Source organism: Artemia franciscana, chromosome 1 (genome assembly GCF_032884065.1).
Source record: "Artemia franciscana chromosome 1, ASM3288406v1, whole genome shotgun sequence".
NCBI classification, from domain to species: Eukaryota; Metazoa; Arthropoda; class Branchiopoda; order Anostraca; family Artemiidae; genus Artemia; species Artemia franciscana.
Genome location: NC_088863.1, coordinates 30,293,991 through 30,304,742, shown reverse-complemented (window position 1 = coordinate 30,304,742; position 10,752 = coordinate 30,293,991). Strand labels below are relative to the sequence as shown.

Here is a 10,752-nt window from a genome sequence, read left to right as displayed (position 1 = left end):
AAATTTCATTGCTTTATCATGAAAAAATTGAAAGTAAAAAATTCTCAAAATATGAATTCGGACAATGACATAAACAAGGTTTTGTTTTTCACTGTCTCTTCGCAGTAACATTATTTCGACAGCCAATGAGGAGTAAGCGTTACAAATTTCAATCGAGTTCAGCATTAAATGTCATTTCGTATAGAAGTGTCAGAGTCATAAAAGGTTTAGAGCTACGATGAATAAAGACAAACAGAAGAGCGCTGGGTTAGAAAAACAGGTGAGTGAATATTATATCGTAACAATTTTAGGTAAAATTCTAGTTAATTGACTTCTTGCTGTCTCAGAAAGGGTTTAGGTTAGGAAAATGAAACTTTCAGGGATGAATCTACCGACTAAAGTATCTCCCGGAAAGGTATTTTGAAGTACCCACCTCCACTCCTTCTCCCTCTACAGGGCCATAAAATTCGCCTACATGACAGGTCTATACCTATTGAAATTTTGACAAAACAGCATTTTACCTTAATTTTCGGTTACCTGCCTTTTCTCTGCCTTCAGTTCTGAAAATACAATTCCTGTTATTTGAGTAGAATTCTGGGTAAAATTCTAGTTAATTGACTTCTGGCTATCTCGGGAAAGGTTTAGGTTAGGAAAATGAAACTTTTAGGGATGGGTCTACGGGCTAAAGTATGTCCCGGGAAGATATTTTAAAGTACCCACCTCCACTCCTCCCTCTAGAGGGCCCTGAAATTTGCCTACATGACAGGTCTATACCTATTGAAATTTACCTTCCCGGGACATACTTAAGCCTTTAGACTCATCCCTGAAAGTTTCATTTTCCTAACCTAACCCCTTTCCAAGATAGCCAAAAGTCAATCAACTAGAATTTTACCCTTGTTTGTTCAGTTGAGGGTTTTATGAAGAGCTATATTCTTATCAAAAATGGTCTTAAAAGAGGGGCTTATTCAAAACATTTTTGGGGATGGGTGTGGAGGTCTGTGAGTTTGTCGGCATAATTAAAGTGAGTTATCAAAACTAACGAGAGAACCATTTACCGAGATGGCCCACTCATTTTACAGAATAAAGCTAACTCAAACAGTGTAGAAACATCCTAAACTATTTATTTTGTATACTGTAATATACATCACAATGCGCTTTATATTATCATATTTTTTACTGTACCATCGTCTTACAGGGTGTTCTATATTGGTTTTTGTTTTGAGTAAAGCGGGGATTTTGCTTAAAACTAAAACAGGAGATACTTATGTATTATAGTGACCGCACCCAAGAATTGAACCTTGGTTAATCCTGATGAAATACACCGAAATAAGGCGAAAATTTTTAGTAACAAAAATAGTTTCGTAACAAAATTATGAAAACTACAACAGAGAATTATGGAAAGCATGCTGCCCAGAAAGCATTATATTAAATACCTAACCTAACCAAATCTATATGTTAAATATTTAATTAAAATATACCCGCATAGTAGTTTACCTCACTGAGACTAAGCTAATTATCTCCTAATGCAGGCAGAGAAACCGGTTTTACTCAGATCAAGAACAATAGTGTGGTCGCTATAACACGTAAATAACAAACGGAATGCGTCGGGCTTGGTTTCATCAGAAACACTGTTTTGTGCTGCTTTTTGGCCCTTTTTTATTAGCGGAATTTATTTGCCTAACTTGGATAATGAAACAATGTAAGTTTTCCTTCTGATATCATGCACAAATTTCAAGAATACATCCCGGTTAGGCCATTATAGATAAGAATTTGTAGGGTTTATACTAGAGAATTCTGAGGGGTTAGTTGCATATTATCGGATCTTTCGGAGAATTCGCAAAAGGGCAAAATACAAATGATTAGATAATACCATACTTCGGTCATATAAGTATTTTGAAGGAAATCTTTCTTTTAAGTATGTATTCGACAGAGCTTGTTCTGTTTAATGGGATACAATCTTCAGTAACTTCCTCATGGGTGCAATATTCTATAAGTAAAAACGTGATGAAAATTAACATTTCAACTAAAGCAGTGGTTCCCAACCAATTTTGGGCCATGACCCACTAAGGCATTTCTAAAATCCTCATTCGAAAGGTCAAAGGAAAAAACATCCACAAACCGGGGTGATCTCATTAAACTTGTGCAGTAAATATCTTAAGACGACGAAAAGCTGAAGGTCAAGTTACAGTACCGACAGGGGTGAATCTCCAGCATTTTTATTTTTTTTGGGGGGGGGGCAAGAGAGGTCTATATCCGGATAGTCAAGGCGCATGGGCTATATAATAATTTTTCCTATAAATTATTGGGAGACAACCAATACCATTTGGTCGCTATTGACCAAATTGACCAAATTCCTGGTTGAATTTCGTTGAAGTAGTGATGCTAGGGCTGTTTTAAAAGGTTTTTAAGAAAATATCTTTAGTTTTAAAGTTTGAATTTTAATGTAAGTTTTTTTTTTTTTTTGCTTGTGCTGCACTGAGGAAAAACCTTGGACACAGGGCCGAAATATTCATTTAAAGTTGAATTTCACTGTCTTATGCAAAATTTCCCCATTGGTCTACTTCTTGTTTGCACTGATAGCAAATGCCTTGCGGCAAGACATTATTTCAGAAGTAAAATCGGCTAATTACTACGCTATTCTTGTTCGCCCGACAAAAGATGTTTCTAGAAAAGAGCAATTAGCGATTCTACTCAGATACATATCAAAATGAAAAGTAGTGGAGCGACTAAATGTTAGACGCCGAAGGCTCATCCATCTCGATTTGTGAAACTATTGGAAGTTTTTTTTTGTAGATTTGATGTTGTGTGTTGCCCAATGTTACGAGGGCGTATTTGTTGAAAGCGGGGAATCCAACGGGTTTCAAGCAAAGCTTATGGAAGAGGTGCCTCATGCAGTTTTTTTTTTTTTTTTTTTTTTTACAATGTCCCGCCCACAGATTACACATGGTTTTGAGTCATTGCCTGAAATGCATCAGAAAACTTTCGAAATTTTTGTCTGCGGTATAACGACTTTACGTGTTTGTATCACGCAAGAGCACTTGAAACGAACTGTTTGTGAAATTCCAGTATATTAACGGGCAAAGAGTCTTGGAGCTTGAGAGGACCGTTCAAACTCGTTGGTTTTACGCATGCTGCTTTATTTCCAAGGTGAAAGCCAGATTTGATTGTATTGTTTCTGTGCTAGCCGTATTCTCTGATATTTCTGACGGTGAGCCAACGTGTGAAGTAAAACGACTACTTAAAAAAATAAATTCGGCCTCTTTTGTCTCAACTTTGCATATAATGGCAAAAGTGTTAGTCACTGTAAAACTGTTTGTCAGAACAACTTCAAAAAGAAAGTTGGCTGATTTATAAGTCTCTTGCATTGATTTTTGGGACATAGAGACACTCCAAAAGCTGACATATGATAACAAATAAAAACTTCAGGAAAAACATAACCAAATTCAAGGCTTTACGCGAGATCTAGGAATCAAGATTTTCAAAGTCCAAAAGCAGTTTGTAAAATACCGTTTGTAAAGTGCGGATGCTTCTAGGAATATATGTGTATTCAAAGTTGGTATAGGGTGGAGTGGAGTAGTGACCCAAAAACCCTTCTTTGAGCTCTCTAATGACAAATTTAATAAATCCTTCCATGAATATCACTGCTAAAGGGTGCTCTATGTCCACCGTTTGTAAAATGAGGATGCTTCGATTGCAGTATCAGCCGGAATATACGTGTATGCAAAGTTGGTATGGGGTGGAGTAGTGACTCAAGAAGCCTTCTGTCAAAGGATGCTCTACGTCTACCGTTCGTAAAACACGGATGCCTCTATTCCAATGTCAGCCGGCATATATGTGTATGTAAAATTGGCCCTTTGATTTCTCCAATCACAAATATTGTAAATCTTTCCATGACTCTCACTGTTAAAGGGCGCTCTACGTCTAATGTTTGTAAAATACGGATGCTCCTATTCCAATGTCAGCCGGAATATATATGTATACAAAGTTGGTATTGGTTGGAGTGGAGTAGTGACCCGAGAACCCTTTTTTGAGTTCTCCAATGACAAATATTGTCAATCCGTCCATGACTCACTGTTAAAGGGTGCTCTACGTCTATCGTTTGTAAAATACGGATGCTTCTATTGCAATATCAGCCGGCATATATGTGTATGCAAAGTTGGTGTGGGATGGAATGGAGTAGTGGACCCAAGAAGGGTCCACTTCTTTTAAAGGGTGCTCTACATCTACCATTTGTAAAATACGGATGCTTCTATTGCAATATCAGCCGGTATATATCTGTATGCAAAATCAGTACGGGGTGGATTGGAGTAGTGACCCAAGAACCCTTTTTTGAGTTTTCCAGTAACAAATATTACAAATCCTTCCATGACTCTCACTGTTAAAGGGTGCTCTACGTCTACCGTTTGTAAAATACGGATGCTTCTGTTGCAATATTAGCCGGCATATACGTATGTGCAAAGTTGATATGGGGTGAAGTGGAGTGGTGACCCACGAACCCTTCTTTGAGTTTACAGATCACAAATATTTTAAATCCTTCCATGACTCTCACTGCTTAAGGGTTGTCTCTGTCTAACGTTTATAAAATACAGATGTTTCTATTGCAATATTAGCATCAAATTCGTCATCAGTAATTTCAGAAACCTCCAAATACTTTGCTGCTAAAAATCTAAAACTGTTTGTGCAATAAGTTATATTACTTTGTATACTCTTTGTCTTTATTGCTTTCCAACGACTAACGTTTAACCATCTATTTTATGTTACATAAGTAAACTCAAATTTTATCCGCAAACTGGGAATGCCTTGGATACCATATTAAAAAAAAATTCAAAGCTATTGGCAAGTTTTCCTCGAATTATTAAGAATTAATCATTGCAAAAAAAAAAAAAAACGGATGATCTTCTATTAAAAGTAGCAAAATATATCTATATATGTTTGAACGGGGAGAGGGGACAAGAGAGCTTACAGGGCATGGATCAAGGGCCTCCTACAAGAATTTTCAAGTATATAGGCTGTAAATCATTGTATGGGTGGTATCTCACAAAAAAGAGAATCAGGTTCTAGAATCACATATACTAAAATTCCTTACAAGACCCTTATGAGGAGCAAAGCGTAACACCACCCGTAGACTTGTAATCAATAAACCCACAAATCCATAATCATTTTATCCTTATTGTTGTGAAAACAAACCATTATTTGCCAAATACTTAATGGATGTGGTTTTATTTTGGAATTTTGAAATAGCAACCTTAGTGTGTATTTGTAATTAATCTCCGTCTCCAATAAAGCTAAACGAGGTTGTATACTGAGCACATAGCCACAAACGCTGTTGGACATCACTTGAAAAAGCCGTTATTTGGCACTTAACTTCTGCACAAAGTAAAACTTCTGTTTTAAAGATTTCTTTTTGATTTTTCTACCACCTTTGACTCACCCTAAGAAGTTGTAAAATGGTTGTTGTGCTGGGACATACGAAGTAAATGAATTAATGAATTTGTGAATTAGCATAGTACAACATAATCACACAATAATAATCCACCCCAACGGAGAACAGATCTTCCAATTATTAAGGGCAGCAAACATAAAACTTAAATCATTAAAATGACAGAAAAAAGTAAATGATTAAGTAAAATAACCAACCACGAAATCTAGGAAATGAAAGGCTGGAAAATAGAAAATAAAAAAAAAGAAAGAAAAGTAATACTGAGCGAGCAGTGTAAGGCTGGTAAACCCGATATGAGGAACAAACAAATGGAATAAACAAGATTATATAATATACTTATGTTCTATAATTAAATCAGTACATAACACTTAATGTTTCTTTTTCAAATTGAACTGGTTATGTTCAAATGTTTCTGCTGAAGTGTCTATCAATATAAATTTATTTGAGATAAGCACTATTTGATATCTAATTGAAACTTGGACGTTTCAGAATTGATAAAAGATAGTCGATGTGCTTTAGGATGTTTAATAAACAAAGAAGTAGGCTGGATAAAAAAATTCTCACAAAAGTCTTTACTTGGCTTTTGTTATAGTAACATGTCACATTACAGTATTTACATTTGTTGAGTGTTTCAGGTTTAAAATTTTATAGAAAAAATGTTTCTGTCGATGATAAATTTCTAAGTTTTAAAGGTTCGATGTAAGAAATTTCCGAGTTTTCTGACTGCTTTGTTTTGAATTATCTGTAGTGGTATCTAAAAATTATTTAAAGTTTGATTGTACAGTAGTTTAAGTAAGATGTATACCATATTGTTCGGAAATTGTCAATGTATAAGTTAAACGTTGAGACGATTTTGTCATCTAATAGAAGGGAGTTACTGAAAAGTGATGGAGATCTCATGCAACACATCTACGCACCCCGAAATTGTTGAATAAAAAATAGACGAATCCAAAGTTGAAACTGAAGTTATATTATCAGAGGCATGGCTCTTCCGTTGCCTAAGCAAAGAACCATGTGCTGCCTTCAGCTTGTTCTTCCCACCTTTCGTCTCGTATGGAAAGAGTTTGGTAGAAAACCCAAAGAGAGCTCATTCGATTGAAAACTGGAGGGTTCCCTTTTTAAGGGTAAAGAGTGGTTGGAGGGTAACCATCCCCTTCCAGTGTACTTTTTGCTACCTGTCTTCCTTGTTGCTAACTCCCCAAGACATCACATCAAAACTTTTGAGATAGCCATTTCCTTTTAATTAGACGAGAGGCTATGTAAGCTTACATTCAGTGGTGTCATAATCCCAACAACCTGAGATGAAGACCATAAATAATGTAACTTGTCAGATGTCTACATATAAGTTTTTTTTTTCAGTGGAAAAGGGAGGGACTTGTTGGATGTTGGGTGTGTAGTTGCCTCAAATTTTCTGGGATTATTCTTTGGATCACAATCATTAAACGATTTATTTTAAGAGGGAAGGGTGGGGGAAAAATAGACAGCAGTAAACCCTTTTTCCAAGAGACTGAATCTATGAGATAAGAGAACTGAATACATAAAAAATGTTCCAGAATGTACCCCCCCCTCCCTCAGGGGGTTTACTGTGCAAGATTTTTATTAACACTGAAATAGTAAAACTTTTTCAGTTGAGAGGCTTAGAAATACCGATCGAAACTCCTGACCTTGTGACCCCTGTGATATTAGTCTGATCCTGATGTTTCTTTCACAGCCTCAGGTCGATAGCCCGGAAATATTCAAATTAAACTAAAATCAAACTGTTCGCCGACTAATCTTGGTGGTAAAGGTGGCTATGTTTGGTTTTGGGAGTAAAGGTGGTATACTCCCTAGGGTATACTCTGGAAACGATACACACACCTGAACAATCAAAGTACGCTGTGAGTGCTCAAATTTTCAAGATATCTGCAAAATCTAAAGAATGATACAGTGTAGGCCTATATTTATATGGAGTACACAGCATATTTCTAAAGGAACTGTGCCAGTATTTGACAGGGTTTTCAGGGAGATTTAAGGAAACAATTTTTATTCTATAATGAGAATTGACTAAAACATCACTTCCAAAGGTCCTAATACGACACACGAAGTCAAAATTCTGCTTAAACGGTCCGTCCTCCATTTTTTTTTTACCACCTTTGGTTATACCTGATAACCTATCAAAAAAGTATTTGTAAGATGTTAGGTTATGCAAGTGTGGATGTGTGTGACTGAGTTGTTTTGTAACGCTAAAATTGACATGGTAAATGAGGGTTGGACAATGTTGCCGAATAAAATTGACTTGTTAGAGGACTGATATGGAATAAATCTGGAAGCAGTACCTCTTGGCTATATTACCGAATTCAAAATTATGAAAACACACAAAAATAAACTTGAAACTAAGGTTAAAATATATATAAAAGTATGTCATTACATGTCACAAGTTCATGTAAACAATAAGTTCTCATGAAATTAATATTCTTAATAGCTACATTTCCATTAAGAATGTTTCATTAAGAAACGTATTAACTCGGGTGGATCTTTAACATGCTTTGTATTACAGGAGGATGGGAGATTTTCGGTCGCACCTACGCAACCACGGGAAACTTTCAACTACAACGACTTAGTGTGGATACAAAAGCCAGATCTCCCATGGTGGCCAGGTTTCATATGTGATTCCAAATTTCTGGGAAAAGTAAACCAGTCTTGTAACAGATTTGTCTTGTGGCTTGGTGATGCATGCATATCTCAAGAAAATATAAAAGGACTTCGGCTTTTCAAGCCTTGGTACGATAAACTATATTCAAAGGATAGTAACTATAGTTACATGAGAGGTGTAGTGGATGCTCTTAAAATTCAAGCAGCGCAATTTGGTGTGAGTGAAATGGATGACGATGATTTGTTCGATTGGGCTGAAAGTGGGTTTCCTTCCGAGCAAGAAAGTAACACTGAACAACTGCCTGAATTCTTGGTATCATTACTCACCTCGCTCAAAGGGGAAAAAATTACAGAGACTAGAAATTATTCTTCTCGGCTTAAGAAATCCAAAGATGGCTATGATAGTGATGAGGATTTTAAGGAAGATATAGACGAGTCCACTATGAAGTTGGTGCAACGATTAATCACAGGAGAAATTAAAATGGGAACTGTTTGCCTAGTCTGCCAAAAAACAGGCTGTATTGACTTGGAAACTCACCCAATTTTTGATGGCGGACTTTGCTTTTCATGTCGTGATATCTTTCTAACGACTGAGTTTGCAATTGACGCGGAAACTGGTATCCACTTGTACTGCCAGTTATGCTGTTCTCCAGGATACTTGCTTTACTGTAAAAATGTGTGCTGTAGAAAAGCTTGTTGTGAGTACTGTCTAAGAGTTTTGTGCGATGTAGACCCCAATGAGTCGTGTCTTAACAAAAATCCAGGGCTTTGCCTTGTCTGCTCCGAATACTCAAAGGAAACCCATGGTATGCTAAAGAAAAGGCAAGACTGGCAAGCTCGTCTTAACTCCTTCTTTCATCCTGGTGAAGAGCTATTTTTGGATGTAGTTAGGTGCAAGCCAAAACCAATCAAAGTACTTTGCTGTTATGATTCACAAAACATAGGGAGGCTAGCCCTAGAACAGTTTAAAACATTGATTGATTACGACTTTTATCACCTGAATCATTCTCATTTGCCAAATCTTGTCAGCTATGACCTAATTTTAGCTGTTGTAGACGAAGAGAACATAGTCTCTGATGCTGGTGGAAGAACAGTTGATGAAAGTGCAGCAACACTTGCAGATTTCATCCGTCTTCATTTTGAGCTGAATAAGGACAAATGCTTTGCTCTTTTACAAGTAATAACAACACAAGTAGATACTTCACGCATGATGACAAGGTTTCTGGAACGCTATCCAATTATAATAAAGAATCCAGTATTGCCCAAATCTTCTTTCTTCTTATGGACAAATATTCCGAGCTCGGACAAAATTTTCAAACCGTTTGCGGTTAATGAGGCAATCATATGGGAGGAACAAACAGTACCTTCTAAAGTCCTAAAAAAGAAAATGTACCGTACTGAAGCACCTAATTTTGCAAATCCTAAACGTAATGGTGAGCTACCAGATTACTTGTTAAAGGAAGGGTATATTACTTCAGTCGTTCATGCACTACTATGTGCAATATTGAGCATTTAGCGTCTTTGTTGTATTTTATTAAACGAAATTCAGTACTTATAAGGACTAGTTAGCAATTAAATGATTCTAAATAAGCTGGTTGCTGACTTCCTTTTGTAGTTTTGATGGTAAAGATCGTCTGTTAGATCTAACTAGAAGATGAAATGAGGAATCTCTACCCAAGAAAGCTTATATGCAAACTGCGGAGAGCATATTCCACCTATATTTAATTCATGTATAATTTGAAACGAGAAGATCAAGCCTCACTCTTTCCGCATCTAGCTTTTTATTCCAACTAATATCCGTTCCGAGAACGTGCTACCAGGTATTGTTACAATACTAAGTTGATGAAGAAGAAAAGAGTAACAAGAAATAAGAAAACGAAAAAAAAAAATAATAACAGACAAAGAATAGAAGATGAAAACAGTTTTGTACTGTAGGATCATTAGGGATGTTTACATCATTCACATTATTACCCAAAATATGAAGGATCCGTAATACTGTCATTGGTTGAACAAATTCACATACACAAAGATGGAACTTAAACTTGGACTTGCTGGAACTAACACACTTTCAGGGTCATCTATGTTTTAGAACTAGTTGAGCATGTTTAAATAATAAGTGTTTTCAACTGGAAATTAAATGAAGAAATTGCTTTCCACAGTTTTTTTTCTTTTTTTTGCTTGCAATGATGAGCTTTGATCCCCTCTATAACACTGACTATTTATGACAGATATACTTCAACAAATTTTAACAACAGGTTGTTATTCTTTTGAAGAAAAATTATATTTTAAACAAACAATTTTATGCAAAATTTTATATTTAATTTGTATTTCAAGTTCTATAATTTATCAATACGTACACACAAATTTGAGAAAAAGTTCATTTTCAAGTTATAATAGTGCTTAAAAATTAATTTATTCATTAGAGTGATTAAATATTTACTACTCAGAAAGTATATAAGCCCTGTAAAAGTTTTCAGTACTTCCTTTAATTTGAAATTTGAAAAGTACTTATTTTCCATAATAAAAAGCTGCTTTGCAGTTAACCTAACTAGCAATTTAAGCTAGACATAAAATTGTAAATAACTGATTCAGTTTAATCAAACGAAAGAGATGGGGATAGAGATCCCTATCCCTAGTAGGGAAATACTACTTAACTGGCCTCATGGTAGGCTTTATGTGGACCTTTCACAAGCTTTCATTAC

At 35.8% G+C, this 10,752-nt stretch overlaps 1 protein-coding gene across 1 annotated transcript; it reads left to right on the top strand.

Annotated features, from left to right (window-relative positions):
• The first annotated feature begins 114 nt into the window (after positions 1 to 114).
• LOC136039560 (DNA (cytosine-5)-methyltransferase 3A-like) lies at positions 115 to 10,133 on the top strand. The gene is made up of 2 exons (XM_065723439.1): positions 115 to 259; positions 7,956 to 10,133. The coding sequence occupies exons 1-2, from the start codon at positions 218 to 220 to the stop codon at positions 9,564 to 9,566; spliced, it is 1,653 nt and encodes a 550-aa protein (XP_065579511.1). The 5' UTR covers positions 115 to 217; the 3' UTR covers positions 9,567 to 10,133.
• The last annotated feature ends 619 nt before the right edge of the window (positions 10,134 to 10,752 follow it).